Here is an 18,155-nt window from a genome sequence, read left to right on the forward strand (position 1 = left end):
AAGTACTTAGGCTGTGAAGCAAACCAAAAGTTTATTTGGGGTCTTTAGGAATTCCAACCCAGGAGACACAGATTCAGGAGGAAACTAAAATATGCTCCAAGGAGGGAGGACAAAGACAGAGCATATAAAGGCAAAACTGCAGGCTTATATAAGTTGTTTTGCAAGAACTCTGACTGGTGTCGGTAAAAATAATTAATGTTGGTCTATTTAGGGTAGGTTACTTTACCAGGTGCTAAGCTGGAGTTCAGTGATATGAGCCTCATTCTGAGAACTGCAACAGAATGTAGCAGTTTGTGGTTGGCACAGTCTAAAAGTTCATGTTCCGTCCAGGTGTGGTCGTGCATTTCCCCGGTGGTCTCCTGGTTCCTGACATCTTAGGGCCCTTGACATTCCTGACTCCATTTTGGATATTTCTGTTCATGGTATACTTACCAATTTACATCAGTGTTTAGGTTTGTAATATATATTAGAATGGAATAGTTGTTCCTCCCTTTGATAATAGAACATTAATGAAATTAACATTTTACACACAATGAAGTTGTTTTCCTACTTAAGTCAATTCTTCTTTCTCTTATTCTAGAAAACTTTAATGAAGAAAGAGCAACAGCCTATCAAACCAAAGCCAGGACCAAAGCCAGGACTCAGGTATATCTTTTCTTTTTTTCCAGGTGTATCTTTATATGATAGCAGAAAAGTATAAATTAATGTGCTTGTTTTGGGTTTTATCTTGACTTAAGTATCTAGGTGCAAAGAAGTGCACGTTGCTGAAAGCTCAAGTTTTTAGCATATCATTTTCAGTGTTTCCATTTAATCCAGCTAAGGCAAGGAGAAAAAAAAAAAATCCGTTTTTTTTTTTTTTTGAGTATATTAATGATCATTCAGTAGACCAGGCTGGAGCTTACTATGTAGTAGCTGGGAAAAGCAGTGTGACAGTATTGTATATAATGCTTCAGCTGTTTTTTGTATTGGAAACAGGATACTACAGTTCACTATGCTAAAAGCATACCTTTCAATGAATCTGTGAGGGATTCTTTAGATTGCCTTGCTACTATATGTAGCAAATGTGTTGACAAACTTTTATGAGAGACTATTGATTTTGTGAGATAGATCGGACAGTGAGGTGGAAAGAAGAGACTGTGGAAAGGTAACAGTGAAGTTTCTTAGAAGGACAGGTTTCACACTTGTGTTTTCTTATTCACTGGTAATACATTCATTCATCAATCCACCAAATATTAGTTTAGTACTGATAGTTTATTCATTTAATAATTAACATCAAGCACCTGCTATTTTAGGTGCTAAGGACAGAGTGAACACAATAGACTCCTTACATCTATGGAACTTAAAGCCTAGGCAGATTGCTCCTCACTATGGAAGGAGACAAAAGTTGGAGTTTAAGTCCTACCAAGTGATTGGGATTTAGTGAACACCTCAGTCTTTCCATGGAAGTCTTAGAAGGCCAACATCTAAGAGTGGAGACTATTCGCAGGAGTAAGGAATTCACCTTAGTACTGAGGACAAAACAAATTGATTTGCCCTAACAAAAGCATAAAATCAAGCCTTGACAAGTTATAGATGATAAACCAGTAATTCAACCACCACCTAGAATAAAAAAACTCCACATTTTTTTAAGGACCATAACAGAACCCAGAATCTCTACAATGTACAATGTTTATATACAATAAATAAAATACTAGACATGAAGAAATAGGAAAATATGGCTTACATCCAAAAAAAAGTTATCCCAGATGTTGGAATTAACAGGCAAGAGCTTTAAAGCAGCTATTATAAATGTTCAAGGACCTAAAGGAAAAGAAATTCATAATAACAGAGAATGCCAGTGTAGAAATAGAAACTATACAAAATAATCAAATAAAAATTCTGGAACTGAGAAATACAGTATCTGATATGAAAATGTCATTGGATGTGTTGAACAGCGTATTGGGAAAGACAGTAGAAAAGGTCGGTAAACTTGTAGATCTATAGAGACTTGTCTGAGGCAAAGTAAACCATAATTAGAATAAAAATGAACAAACCCTGACTGATCTATAATTTAATATCAAGTGGACTACCACATGTGAATTGGAGTCTTAAAAGGATAAGAGAAATAAAAAGAGGCAGAAAAAATAGTTGAAGAAATAAGAGCTGAATTTTTCCTAAATTTAATGAAAAACATCTTTACATATCCAAGATCATCACATCTAAGCAAGATAGATCCAAGAAAAACCCCATGTAGGCACAGCATAGTCAGAGTTGAGAATCAAAGGCAAAGAAAAAACTTTGGAAATAACCGGGGGCTCAGAATGATGGATGTCTTCTCATCAGAAATGATAGAGGACAGAAGGCAATAAAATTATATATTTATAGTACTAAAAGAAAAAATATTATCAACTGATAATTCTGTATCTAATGAAACTATCTCACAGCATTGAGGATGAAAAAAACAATTTTCAGTTAAAGAAATTAGAATTTATTCCCAGCTGATTTGCACTTCATAAATGTTTAAGGAAGTTCTAAATGCTGAAAGGAAATGATACCTGATAAGAATTTGAATCTACAAGAACAAATAAAGAAGACTGAAAATAGAAAATATATATTGATCAATATAAAAGAATATATTTTTTAAAAATTTCTTTAAAATTGACTTTAGGGCAAAATTATAACATTATTATTTTACTTATAAGTTAGGTAGATGCAAATATGTGTGACAATAATAGCAAAAGAAATAGAGTCATTCTCTTGCAAGTTTCTTTCATTTTATGTGTAGCAGTATTAATTCTAAGTAGAGTGTGATAAGTTAAGAATGCATATTACAGGGCGCCTGGGTGGCTCAGTTGGTTGGGCAACTGCCTTCGGCTCAGGTCATGATCCTGGAGTCCCGGGATCAAGTCCCGCATCGGGCTCCCTGCTCGGCAGGGAGTCTGCTTCTCCCTCTGACCCTCCCCCCTCTCATGTACTCGCTCTCTCTCAAATAAATAAATAAAATCTTTAAAAAAAAAAAAGGAATGCATATTACAATTCCCTGAGCAACCACTAATACAAAAAGGCAAACCTAAAAGTTAGTATGGAACCTAAAATGGAATACAAAAACTGTTCAGTTAACCCAAAAGAAGACAGGAAAGTGGAACATATTGAGTGAATAAATAGCAAATAGAAAATGGTAGACTTAAACCCAACTGTAGCAACATTTATATTAAATATACAGAATAAACAGTATACTTAACGTAAAAGCTTGTCAGGCTGGAAAAAAAAGCAAGACCCAACTCTCTGCTCTCCATAAAAGATGAATGTAAAAACATTAATTGGAAGTAAAAGAATAGTCAAAGATAAGCAATGGAAAAATCTAGCAGAAGAGTGCTAAATTAAGATCAAAGTAGACTTCGAGGACTATTTCCAAAGACAAAGAGGACAGACACTTCGTAATTGTAAAAGGGTCAATTCATTAAAATTAGATAATAATCCTAAATGTGTATGCCTTAGTAATAGAGATTCAACATAAATAAAGCAAAAGTTGACAGGATTAAAGAGTAAAATGGATGACAACTCCGTAATTATGTCTGGAAAATTTTCCCATACCTCTTTTAATAATAGGAAAATGAGTAAAAAGAATAAATAGTGGTATCGCAGATTTGAACAAGCCACCAACTAATTGGACCTAATTGACATTTATAGAAGACTACAGTCAACAACCTTAGAATATTCTTTTTCAGTGCCCATATAACATTCATTATAGAGATAAGAAAGCAATGAAATAAACAACAGAGAAACAATATAGCGAGTTAACAAAGCCAAAAATTGGTTCTTTGAAAAGATTAATAAACTTTTTAAAGTCATAACAAAACTGATTAAGAAAAAGAAGAGATAAAACACAAATTCTGATATTAAAAATGAAAAAGATGTGAGTAACTTCATGCCTACTATGTGCAACAACTAAGATGAAGTGGACAAATTCTTTGAAAAAAGATAACATACAAACTGACACAAGAATAAATAGAAAATTTGGATAATCCATATCTATTAAATAAATTGAATTTATTATCAAAAACCGTTCCACAAAAAGACTTGCTTTAAAGAAAAGAAGGCTGTTTTTTTTATAACTACTTAATTGTGTTAAAAACAGCTGAACTTCTTATATGTCTTTTTCCTGTAAATATTCTTTACCTGGTTAGTTTGATTGGGGAGTCTTTTTTCCTCATAGGTGTCACTAAATTAAAATCTAGTCCAGCTCTTTCAATGATTAAAAAATTGTACAGTCTGAAAGATGAGTGTTTATTATAGTTATTTTACTGGAGCCAGCCAGCTAATCTGAATGCTAAACATTTTCCTCTACAGTCTACCATCTGTTGCAGTCATAAAGAGCTATGGCAGAGTTTTGCAGGGATATCTAGCTAATTTTTGCAGTGATATCTTAAACATTTTAGGGAATGATGGCTGAAGGAAAGTTTAGAGGTCTTTGCTTTAATCCTTTTAATTTCTAGTTGAGAAAACTGAGATTCAGAAAGATTAAGTGATTTCTTCAAGGTCACAAAAGTAAAAACAAAACAAAACACAGAACTGTTAACTGGGATCCAACCCTTAATTCTCAGTATTCTTACCAGTCATGCTGCTTTATGTCATTTGTATACTAAATGTTAACAACCTTTCTGATGATTACTTAAGAGAAGTAGACTGAAACCTTACTTCATGAGTTAGCAAATCTTACAGTGGCGGCAGTGATTAAAAAGTATCACTAAAACAGAATCCCAGGGAGAGGGAAACAATGTGAAAATAAAGCAAAGTGGTGAGCAGTATAACACTGTAAATACATCACATACAGACATTTCATTGCAAATATCTAAGTGAAACAATGTTAATATTTTCTTGTTTATTTGAAATCTTGCACTATTTATATCATAGAAATTCCGTGAAACCTTAAAATCCAAATGTTGGGACCGTATAAGCTTGGCCTAAAGGATCTTTCTTGTTAGGAATTTCCCATATATTTTCAGCTAGAGGTTTCCTTAGAGTCTGTATGAGGCAGAGTGTATTAGAACCTTCCATCAGTCATCAGTCAACTTCAATAAGGTACTGGCCAATTTCTAAAGTACTTTTGCATTTCAAGGGTAAAAATATGTCACACATATATTACCACTGCCAGGCTACAGTAAATACAAGAGAATTTGTTTTTTCCCCTTCTCTTCTTAGTTATAGAAAAAAAGAAAAAATGATGGAATTCATTCACACATACCCACAAGCTTTGCAGGAACCCTCTACATTTGGCATATAGGACTGGTTTATGCACCTACTCAGCAGTATTTTTTAAGGAGACACTCCCTTGTCTGTTAAAGGGTGGGGCAAGGAAGTTAAGGTAACTAAAAATGCTGCTGCTGAACTGGATTTGGAGTCACGGCAAATTTGTGCATCCACTCCTATTCTCGGGAGGGAATGGAACCTGTTGTCTTACATAGATAAATGTGGTTGATAAGGCAGAATCATGATCATTTCTGTCCTAATCTTCAATGATCATAGCCTAAAAGACAAGTTTTCAAATTTCTATTTTTTTTTTCTTGGTCTTATCTCCCTGGTTTTTCAACTGTGAAGATCTCAAAATTTAGAAGGAGAAGAAAAGATGGCATGGTAGTACTTAGGTACATTTGCCTATACAAATATGTGTACAGGTGTACATAAGACTTTTAATTAGCGTTATTACTAAACAAGGAGCTGCAATCCTCAAATCCAGTATATTTAGGTTGAATTTAGTAGGTTGTAGACTACAAAAAGTGGCTACTTGCTTTTATTTTGGGGTTCTTAAATATATATATTTGTGTATTTTTATGAAAAAGAGGTGATCTTATTGCCTTGATTTTGTAATTTCTGCTGTAAATATTCATTTCATACACACCTTTGCCCAACATTCCTAGAATATAATTTTCATAGATGAACATTTATAAAATTGTTTGATTTCTGAATGGTTTTTATTTCTTCAGTATTTCAATTTAAATAATAAATTTTGAGATTGTATGACCTCACTGATATGATGAATTCTTAATCTCAGGAAATAAACTGAGGGTTGCTGGAGTGGTGGGGAGTGGGAGGGATGGGGTACCTGGGTGATAGACATTGGGAAGGGTATGTGCTATGGTGAGCGCTGTGAATTGTGTAAGACTGTTGAATCACAGACCTGTACCTCTGAAACAAATAATACATTATATGTTAAAAAAAAAAAAAAGAAGAAGATAGTAGGAGGGGAAGAATGAAGGGGGGGAAATCGGAGGGGGAAACGAACCATGAGAGACTATGGACTCTGAAAAACAAACTGAGGGTTCTAGAGGGGAGGGGGGTGGGAGGATGACTTAGCCTGGTGATGGGTATTAAAGAGGGCACGTTCTGGGCGCCTGGGTGGCTCAGATGGTTAAGCGTCTGCCTTCGGCTCAGGTCATGATCCCAGGGTCCTGGGATCGAGTCCCACATCGGGCTCCCGGCTCAGCGGGGAGCCTGCTTCTCCCTCTGACCCTCTCCCCTCTCATGCTGTTTCTCTCTCGCTCACTCTCTAAAAAATAAATAAAATCTTTAAAAAAAAAAAAAAAAAATAAAGAGGGCACGTTCTGCATGGAGCACTGGGTGTTATGCAAAAACAATGAATCATGGAACACTACATCAAAAACTAATGATATAATGTATGGTGATTAACATAACACAATAATAAAAAATAAATAAATAAAAAAAAGAAACTCTCTTAAGTTTCAGAAGATCGGTAGAAATCCATAAGATTAAACTCTGGTTGAGAAAACCTGAAACCATTATTAAGGGAAGGTTGAGTTAATCATTTCAAAGAAAGCCAAGCAAACTCAGTTCAATTCTTTCTAAACCAGAAAGAATTAAAGACAAATAGATGTAACTCTTAATTTTTAGTTTAAAAAATGTAATTTGTACATGAATTATGTATATATGTTTATTTTTTTACCTCAATAAAGGTAAAGATTGAATGATGTTTTGCAATGAGATCTTATTGTCTCCTACCACCATCTTTTAAAAAAATCTCTTCATTAACTTCTTGATTCTTAACCTATTTTCTCTTATTTTTATATGGTACTTTCTTTTTTTTAAAGATTTTATTTATTTATTCATGAGAGAGAGAGAGAGAGAGAGAAGCAGGCTCCCAAGGAGCAGGGAGCCCGATGTGGGACTTGATCCCAGGACCCTGGGATCATGACCTGAGCCGAAGGCAGACGCTTAACCATCTGAGCCACCCAGGCGCCCTATATGGTACTTTTAATGTAAAGTATCAAATGCAGTTTATATTATTAGGTAAAGGGAAATAATGCATCCGCATACACACAGTCCATTCTCAATATCTAAGCGAAAATTGTGAGCCAGGACCTATATCAATTGTAATCTATTGTACTATTATGATGACATTATACTTTTATTTTTTCGTGAGATTTTCTTTATATAAACAGTCTTTTTTGAGGTCTACTTGAATTTGTTTACTACCTCTAACCATATGGCAAATATCTTCTTTTTCCTTCAGATAACCTATTGTATTCCATGAATAAGACACTTACTTTCTTTTGATGTCTTTCTGCAGTGAGCTGTTAATCCCTTGCAGATTCATATGATCTCAGTGATAAATTTTCCTTTTGTTGAATTTCTAAAGCACATAATTGTTTTTTAAAATAATGACTGATTTGCAAGTATAGAACAGAACAGTTGACAGATCTTTAATTCATAGAGGAAAAACATTCTATTGTTGATTCACAATATTAACTTTCTAGTTGTAATTAGTTCAGAGGCTGGTCATCAGCCTTTCACCTTTTCAGCATCTATTGCAGTTCTGGATGATAAAAATGTTATTTGAATACACCATCTATGAAAAAGTATACCATTTTGGAACCCCTAAATTCCTTATTTTTTTTTTTTTTGTTCTTTAGGATTTTAAGCATCCAGATAGTTCGTGTAAATATGTAGATGTGGAATAATTACATACGTCTTCCTTACTATTTTGTAGCATACTGGAATTAAAAGGAGAGTAGCAACAGGATATGAGTAGCTAAAATGTTACTAAAACATAACATTGCACTATTCTAAATTTTCTTTTTTTTGATGTAATGGAATCTAATACATTTATTGCCATATGTAAGTATGAAATTCACATTTCAGAGTCTGGAAATTTAGGTGGGTACTTGAATGCTTCCTTTATAACTCTGAAATTACTGTATGGTTCATTACCATTTCTTCCCTGGAAGGGGTCAAATCCTCTTTTTTTATCTCAACACAAGTTTACAGTTTACCACCTGATAACTGGCCGCTAATCTCTTTGGAAATTTTGTTACCTAATAATGTAACATTAGCTTGTTTATGGTTAGATATCTTTCACCAACAGTTTTTTTTTCTGTGTCAGTACTCAGCCTAAGCATTTATGAAAATGTGGGGAATAATATTTCTCCAACAATACTTCCACTTGTGTGTTTTGCCTTTGAGAATAATAGAATCCCAGAGTTTAAGGAACCTTAAAGATTTTCTCCTGAAACCCTCCATCCAAAGTGTGCATCTTTATAACGTGGTACCTACATAGTCTTTACTTGAAAACTCCAGAGACTCATAATGCTTCTGTTCAAGTGGCATCCCATTTAATTCTAAGGACTGCTCAGATTTTCAGACACTTCTCTGTGTGAACCTCATCACCTGTGCCCCTTGAGCTGGTAACCCATTGGTCCTGATTTTTGTCTTCTTGAAGCAACCACCCTAGTTATCCGTCTTCTCTTTTTAGATTAAGCACTTCAGTTTATATATAAAAAAACTGTTTTACAAATAAATAAATAAATAAATAAATAAATAAATAAATAAATAAATGGTTTTACAACATCTTCATTAGAATGGTAATTCAACTTAGTTTAAGCAAAATGATACTTGAATCTTTATGCTCATAGAAGTGGAGATTCCAAGAGAGTAGAGTATGGGGGGCATATGTTCTTTGTATCTGTTTAACATCTCAGGCTCAGCTGGTTCAACAGACTCAAGTACAGTTGGCCCTTGAACAATGTGGGTTTGGACTACAAGGGTCCACTTATATGAGGATCTTTAAAAGTATACTACTATAAATCTATTTTCTCTTCCTTCTGATTTTCTTAGTAACATTTTATTTTTTTCCAGCTTACTTCATTATAAGAGTACAGTATATGATACATATAACATATAAAATATGTGTTAATTGACTGTGGATGTGATCAGTAAGGCTTCCAGTCAACAGTAGGCTATTACTAGTTAAGTTTTTTGGGGAGTCAAAAGTTTTACTCAATTTTTTATTGCACAGGGGGTCAGTGCCTCTAACCCCCATGTTGTTCAGAGGTCAAATGTAATGTCTTCAAGATGTACTCTCTTTTCATTTATTTGAAATCTCTGCTTGCTCCTGCTTGGCTTTAATACCTCTTACTATGGACTTTTTTTTTTCCATGTGTTAAGGAAAATGGCTGGCTTCCAGCTATTTGCAATTGACTTACTTCCTGCTCTTACCAAAAGGAAAGGTCTCTTATTATATGCCCCGACTCGTCGCTTCCCTGCCGCCCCCAGATTATTCTGACTGACCTTCCAACATGGAGGACATGATCAGCCCTGGACAAATCATATAGGAGTCACATGAGTGGAAGAAGTGCAGTTCTACGAAAGAGAAGGAAGTATAAAACAGAGGTACGGAACAAGTGCCCACCACACTCAAAAGTATCCCTTTTACAATTTGTTGCTTAGGAAAAAACACAGTATTTCAGATGTAATTCTATCTATGCAATCTAGAGTGGGACCAAACTGTCAACAGTGTATGAAGCCCATTATGTCAGTTTTGGTGGACAGTTTCTTAAGGGCAATACTTACATTGATTTAATTCTGAAAGAAAACAAAAAACAAAACAAAACAAAAACCCTAAACAAGCAAACCCTAAGACCCCAGATATTCGAATATATCTCCATTTTGTTCTCCTTTTGTCCCTCCTTTCTTCTCTTTCTCTACCCCTCTTTTCTTCACTATATATTGCCAAGCACACAAAGAAAAGTTGTTGCTTTTCAGGAATTCAGAGTATAGAGGGGTGATAGACCCAGAGATAATTATAAAGTAATGAGGTAATTGCAGTGATGGAGGAAATGTACCTAACCATTTTCATAGGTCCGAGAAGAATTATTTGTACAATCATACATATTAACCAATTGCAGAGCTTTGCAAGTAAAGCTATCGCATTCCAACACTGGATTTAGCTCCTTTTCACATTTGCCTAAGATAATTAGCTCACATATTGCCTTTTCAAGAATCCCACACCTGCCATGATACACATTTAAAATTTTATCTTCCACCCCTGCTAGCACTCCCTAACTGCCTTCCCTGCTTTATTTATTTTTTAAATCATAGCAATTATTACCTTCTAACATACTGGGTAGTTAAGTTGTTTACTGTGATTACTGTTTGTCCTTCCCATTAGAATATAAGCCCAATGTGGGCAGGGAATTTTCTATGTTTTATTTACTAGTGTGTTCTCAGTGCTAGAAGAGCATCTTACACTGAATGAATGAATGAATGAATGAATGAATGAATATTTGTTCAATGCATGAATTACATTTTTTTGATCTTTTCTCTATCTTCTAATGAATTTTCTTCCCTTTCTAGCCATTTGTAGCTTCTATTTCAAGTTTTCTACTGCTTACTGGTATCTTTACTGGAAGACCCCATAGCTATCCCTCAAAACTGAAATAATTATGTATTCCCCTCTCTAAATCTTCTCTCCTTTATTCCCTATCTCAGCTAGTAATGATGCTGTCCATCCTATCATCCAAAACCTCCCAATCAGCTTATATTTCTCTACCTGGTTTACAAAGATTTTATGAGAACCTTGAAAATTGTCTTCCTGACATTTGGAAACATCACAAATCATTCCCTGGTATAGTAATCTAGTAAAAAACAAAATAAGAATAATAATAAAATTAAAATTAAATAAAAGAAATAAATTCAAGGTGGCTTCACATTGTTTTTATGCACATTCTGGCTCTTGGCACCATTACTGCTTTAATCACATACCATCCAATTGATAACTGATAAAATCTGGTCCATAGTTACTTACTTGTCCATACTTTGTAATTTTTTATACTCTTTCCTCTTTGAAAGTGAAGACATTTACCATTCTCCAGAATTCTCATATCACATTCATTGTCCAGTTTCTCAAAGACAGCAGATCAACAGATGAATCTGGAAAATTATTTGCCTGAGCCCAGAAAATTTAACAAACTAAGAGCAGCTTCAGTTTTGTTTTCTGAGATCTTTTCTTGGTTTGAGCTTCAGTTCTCTCCTGTATTTGTTCTTTCCTTTTTAGTCTGATGGTCATTCTTCTGAGCAACATAGAATCAGTACAGCCTGAGATACCACAGTTCTAGTAAGCGCCAAGTGATGCCAATGCCACTGGTCCTCAGACCACACTTTGAGTAGCAAGCTAGGGGGCATATTTGACTATGTCCAGTGTTCACCTTGACTCCCAGCTCTGTCAATGCTGAGGATGACATAGTTGCTTTTTGTTAGGCTTATCGAGTTAATAGAGAGAGCTATGGTGAATCACCTTGATGGTGCTCCAGTGCCATAACCTTGTGATGCAAAGAAATATGGGAAAAGAGATTGTATGTCCTGGGAATCTCTACCATCTCCAAACTCACACACCTTGAAGTCAAGTATTATCATATAGCTGCACGTTCAGTATTCCAGGCCTGCCTTCCTCAGGATTGTTCTTTTGTAGTGTCAGAAGAGGATAAAGGTACCTAAGTCTAGGTCAAATAATTGCTTCAATTCTCAATTTCTTTTCCCTGATATTGTTTTATGGTGCTTGGTTTGTCCTTTGTGCTGATTCTCCACCTACCCTGGCTTTCCTGGCTTATGACTATTTCCCTGGCTTTTAGATTGTCTACTTGACTCTGAATCTTTGGGAGCTGGTGGCCTCTTGCTTGTGACTATTGCCAAGAACTTTGAAACTTCCTCTTAGTAGTTAATTGTGGAGCTTTGGTGTCTTCCTTGTATTACTTATTCTCCTGGGTAAGGGTTCTACTCAAGAAAGCTGTACACCGAAGCAGGAGCAAGGCTGGCGGTGGACCATTGGCAGCCTAGATCTCTGAACATGTCCAGAATCCAGCATCGGTTAGAGTCACCATCTGTTTTTTTCAATCTCGCCCAACTGGATGGAAAAGCACCACATCAATAGGCAGGCCAAAGAAGATGTGAAGCAACGAAACTCTGATAGCTGGATTCTCTGGTAAAACAGAGTTGGAGCATGTTGGCTTAAGCTACAGGCTGAATTGGGCACTTTATGCTTTTCTTCCCTGGAACAGAGATGTCTGAGACCCTAGAAAAGTCTTGAGTTTACTTGGCCTTTCACATGCATAAGATATTCGTAATTCCATCGATGTCTGCTGAGGGATGCAGCAGTGAGTGAGGAAGAAACTGATTACATAGAATCAGTACCTGGGAAAAAGAATGGCTGGGCCTGAAGAAAGGGCAAGGCCCTGTGAAGCTGTGATTCCTACATAGAATCAGAATGAAAATGTCAGAGGAATAACAAGCAGAATCCTGAGAGGAGAAACACACATAAATCCTCATCTCTAAATCACCGTAATCCTGTCCACAAGTAAAATGAAGATGAGTGAATGTCTCTAATAGGGAAAATCAGACTTTCCGTTACTTTTCCATGGAAGAACTCACCGAGGGAGAGTAAGGGGCAGAAGCATGGGGAGAGAGGGCTATAAAGTCCCTCCTCTCTCTCTCCGCCAGCTTGCTCTGAAGACCGTCCACATTGCCTGCTTCTCTCATAGAATTTGACCTACCACTGTCTGACCATCACTCTGTGTGTGCCTGCATGAGGATCTCTGAATTCCATGACAGTCCCTAAAACACACATGTGGTTGGGACTGAGATATTGAGAATGATCTCAGAAAATGTTTCTAGAGTCCCCTGAATTCTCTTCCAGGGACAAGGGATCTGTGAACAGGCACAGTCTTCAGGCCTGCCCTTTTTGAGCAGAGGTGAGGGACACAGATAGGCAGGTAGAGCCAGCTCTCCTCCATGACCCACTAAAGTTTGGGTCAGGAGCCGAGGGCTGCCCTGAGAGGAATAAGTAAATTACTGTATTGGGAGGAAGAGTGGACAATTCATGTTCCCTGTTTCGTAGATAAGCTCATGAAAAATGGACAACTCTGGTCACTGTGCCACAGAAAAAATCAGCTCCTCTTACACCTTTGGCATGAACATCCTAGTCATTTCAGGCATCTTTAGGGTAATTTTTTACAGTGCCCTACAGATAAAACATGTAGGCACAGTAAAAAGGAGTTTTAAATGTTTGTATTAGAGAGAGTTCCCTGAAAATTCATCAAAGATTACTTTGACCATAAAATCAGAATCAATTAAATTTGAACAAAAATAGCATTTCCTTTCTACTTTTGTTTTTTTACTATGTAAAATGACAACGTCATTTTAATTCACAATAAATAGTGCTCCTCCAAAATGTTTGTATGTGAGGGAGAGAATAATTGTGTTTTTTGAACTGAATTTGAAATTTAGATATTTCTAAATTGTTTTGAGAAAAAGCTGTTGATGAATTGAAACCAAGCAGCGGCAGCAGTAATAACAAAACCCATCTTTCCATGGATATGACATAATAGGCCCGGAGATTTCCTTTAGGGGAAAATCAGGTGTGAGGGGGGCAGGGAGAGGAAATCCTCCCAGGGCATTATATCGCTTGCATTTCTGGATAAGTATTAGTTAGACAACTTCAGGTAGTAAATTGTTTAAAGCAAATACCCCTAGAGGCTTTCAATAGAATATCGACCTCCACCCTTTAATATGATCTAGTTAAAGAGATTGCTGTGGAACTGGGAGCAGCCAAAAATAGGAGGCCATTTGGGTTTTTTTTGGGGGGTGGTCAGGCAGGCTGACACCATGAGGAATGATCAAGACTCAAAAGGAGTGTATAAGGAACAGAAGGAAAGGCATTTCATTCAGATTTTGAAACTAAACATTTTGCCCAAATTAAAGTGGTATTATCTTCCACTTCAGGAGATTGCATCTTATTTTTAAAAGTCCTAGGAGCCCCGCTCTGATTTTCAAAATGTACAGGTTTTGCTAACATGAAGTGCTAAACCCCTTGGGAATATTTGGAAATGGAGTATTAAATAGCATTAAGACTATATTATTCATGGAAATGTAGTGCATCCCTGATCTTAAAAATCTTCCTTCCTTTCTTTTTTCTTTTTTTAAAACTCCATGCTGAACTTAATGCATTGTTTTCAAACTGAACAGACCTCATGTGGGGGATTAAAGTAGGCTGCAAACTTATTTCTCTCGTTACCCACATTGCTTTCAAATCTGGCATTCAAAGCACGAGGGCATCACATGTTTCTACTTCAAGGCTGCACATACAGGAAATGAAAGCCCCCAACACAGCTTGGTAGCAGAGGATCCAAATCAGGGTAAATTGTGAAAATTATAACCAAATTGCAAAGCATTTGGACAAAGAGACATGCTAGTCTAATCAGGAAAACAGTGATATTTACTTTTCGATAATGCAGGTTGGAAGAGGAATTGGGGGAGGGAAGTGTCACAAATCTCTTTTAATATATTTCTGAACTTGGCAACCTTAACTGGTTTTGTCACATATTTGCAGCTTAGAAAGTATTTGGCTTTTACAACAGCCAAAATAAGTATCCTTTAATCACTTTCAACCTATGAACAGATGGGCAAGCAGTGCTTTTATAAATGGAGCATACAAAATACTTCAATATCAGCCAAAACTAATTAGTAGCAATATCTGAACCAAACTCTAAAATTGATTTAGTGTTTAATATATATTACTCTATAAGCATTAGCAGTTGAAAGGAAATTCCCTGTTCAAATGTTTGCCAAGCCCAGTGTTTAATGTTCAGACATGATTAACTTACTAATTAACTTATTGTATCTTTTCTCACATGTAATCTTGCTTAATGATTTCTTCTCTCACTGAAAACTATTTGATTTCATACCTTGATCATAGATTTGTCAAACTTCAAGTGAAAAAGTCAAATTCAGCTACACAGCCAGGCCCGGTCTTTCTCTCAAGCTTTCTCAGGGTGACTTTAGTAGGAGGTGGCAGCCTGAGGACCAAGCAGGTGGTCTCTTCAGTGCTGAAAACTGGCTTTATTATCTAGCCTCTAATGACTCACATTTTTATCTTCATAAAGATTTTCTAGAAGAGTTTTATAGAGACTTTTTAGTGGTAAGAATCTGTAAAAATGAGAATTTTCTCCCTATCAGAATTGTGCTAAGACATTGTGAAAGAAGATGAATTTTAAAATTACACTTAGAGGGTAAGCAAAGGATAGTTCCTACTGATTCTCTCATCAGAGGTTACTTGGCCTCCATATATTTGATGGCCACGATGCCCTTCCCCCATCTCAGTGTATGTGATGTGGTTGTATCTTTTCAATACTGCTGAAACACACAAAAGAAGAAAAACCTAAAGCCAGTCACCCAAATCATCCTAACCAACTGGGGGTCGGGGATTTCCAAGGCCAACCCTTCTGAAGTCATGACGATTTTGTTCTCTTTTGATTTTATCACATACAAGGTAAGAAGGGCTTTGAATTCTGACTACTAATTATAGCTTCATGATCTTTGGAAGTAAGCTAATTTCTTTTGCATCAATGTATAAAATCAGGATACTAACATCCAATAAAATTATTTTGATGATTAAAGGAGAAAGTATATCTGAAGCAAATGTTTAATAAAAAATTGCAGCTACTATTGCTATTAACGGATTTAATTATTATATGTTTCCTTTATGTTGTACAGTGCACATCAGTCTATTTCAGAAAATCTGAACAAAATAGAAAACGAGAAACAAATACAGTTGACTGTTGGACAACATGGGGATTAGGCGTGTTGACCTCCCACACAAAAAATTTGCATATAACTTTTGACTCCCCCGAAACTTAACTAATAATAGCCCACTGTTGATCAGAAGCCTTACTGATAATAAAAAGTCAACTGACACATATTTTGTGTATCTATTATATACCGTATTCTTACGATAAAGTCACCTGGAGGAAAGAAAATGTTATTAAGCAAATCATAAGGAAAATACATTTACAGTACTGTACTGTATCGTAAAAAAATCCACATATAAGTGGACCTGCACAGTTCAAACTCATGTTGTTCGGTGGTCAACTGTAATCATTTTTCTTTAAACCTAAGGTTTTCTTTACAACGTGGTGTTTAATCATGGATTTGCATTTTATTGGAGGAGATGAATCAGAATCTATAAGGACAGGCCCTCTGCATTAATACAGTCACTAATAATATTTTGTCATGTTTCTTTCTGGGCTTATTTATATATGTCACTTAAAAAATAATGTTGCAATCATATAATGCATATAATTTAATGTCTTCATTCTCTTAATATCATTTCTTGGAATTGTAAGCATTTTCTTAAGTTATTACATAATCTTCATAAACATCACTTTTATGACCTCATAATTTATCATTGGATATAACACAATTTACTTAGATATTTGTTTCTGGATTTCTCCCATCATAAATGAAATTATGATGGGTATTTTCATACATACAGCTTTTCTAAATTTCTATTTCTTTTAGAGATTAGTCTAGAGAGAAGTGCAGGCATGCTTTGTTTTGCTGTGCTTCACTTTATTGCACTTTGCAGATAGAAGCATTTTTTTTTTTTCAAAATGAAGGTTTGTGGCAACCTTGTGTTGGGCAAGTCCAGTGGCAACATTTTTCCAACAGCATTTGCCCACTTTGTGTGTCTGTGTCGTATTTTGGTAATTTTTGCAATATTTCAAACTTTTTCATCATTATTATATTTGTTATGATTCTGTGATCAGTGATTTTTGTTACTATCGTAATTGTTTTGGGGCACCACAAACCACACCCATATGGATGACAAGCTTAATCCATAAATGTATGTGTTCTGACTGCTCCACCAACTGGCTATTCCCCCATCTGTCTCCTCTCCTCAGGCCTCTCTATTTCCTGAGTCACAACAGTAGTGAAGTTGGGCCCATCAATAACCCTGCAATGGCCTCTAAGTGTTCAAGTGAAGGGAAGGGTCGCACATTCCTCATTTTAAGCTAAAGGCTAGAAATGATTAAGCTTAGTGAGGAATGCATGTCAAAAGCCCAGATAAGCTAAAACGTAGGCCCCTTGTGCCAAACAGCCAAGTTGTGAGTGCAAAGGAAATGTTCTTGAAGGAAATTAAAAGTGCTACTCCAGTGAACACATGAATGATAAGGAAGCAAAACAGTCTTATTGCTGATATGGAGAGAGCTGGAGTGGTCTGGATAGAAGATCAAACCAATCACAACATTCCCTTAAGCCAAAGCCTAATCCAGCAAGGGCAAAGCCCTAAATCTCATCAGTTCTGTGAAGGCTGAGAGAGGAGAAGAAGCTACAGAAGAGAAGTTGGAAGCTAGCAGAGGTTGGTTCATGAGGTTTAAGGAAAGAAGCCATCTCCGTAACAGAAAAGTGCAAGATAAAGTAGCACATGCTGATGGAGAAACTGCAGTGGTTATCCAGAAAGTTCAGCTAAGAAAATTCTTGAAGGTGGCTACAATGAATAATAGATTTTCATTGTATATGAAACAGTCTTATAAAGAAAAGGATGCCATCTCGGACTTTCATAGCTAGAGAGGAGAAGTCACTATCTGGCTTCAAAACTTCAAAGGACAGGCTGACTCTCTTGTTAGGGGTGAATGCAACTGATGAGTTTAAGTTGAAGACAGTGCTCATTTACCATTCCAAAAATCTTAGGACCCTTAGGAATTATGTTAAATCAACTCTGCCTGTGCTCTATAAATGAAACAATAAATCTTGGATAACAGAACATCTGTTTATAGCATGGTTTACTAAATATTTTAAGCCCACTGTTGAAACCTATTGCTCAGAAATAAAGATTCTTTTCAAAATACTGACAATGCACTTGGTCATCCAAGAGCTCTGATGGAGATGGACAATGAGATTAATGTTGTTTTCATGACTGCTAATACAATGTCTCTTCTACAGCCCATGGGTCAAGGAGTAATTTAGACTTTTAACTGTTATTATTTAAGAATTGCATGTTGTAAGGCTGTAGCTGTCACAGATAGTGATTCCTCTGGTGTATCTGGGCAAAG

General features: G+C 36.0%; 1 protein-coding gene across 1 annotated transcript in view; it reads left to right on the forward strand.

The window, feature by feature from the left end:
* IQCM (IQ motif containing M) overlaps positions 1-18,155 on the forward strand; it is a 367,918-nt gene that overhangs the window by 136,254 nt on the left and 213,509 nt on the right. Inside the window, exon 7 of the mRNA XM_044913077.1 lies at positions 581-645. Coding sequence (XP_044769012.1) covers positions 581-645 — 65 coding nt within the window. The remainder of the gene's footprint in view (positions 1-580; positions 646-18,155) is intronic.

The sequence above is a fragment of the Neomonachus schauinslandi genome, chromosome 2 (genome assembly GCF_002201575.2).
Source record: "Neomonachus schauinslandi chromosome 2, ASM220157v2, whole genome shotgun sequence".
Lineage (NCBI taxonomy): Eukaryota > Metazoa > Chordata > Mammalia > Carnivora > Phocidae > Neomonachus > Neomonachus schauinslandi.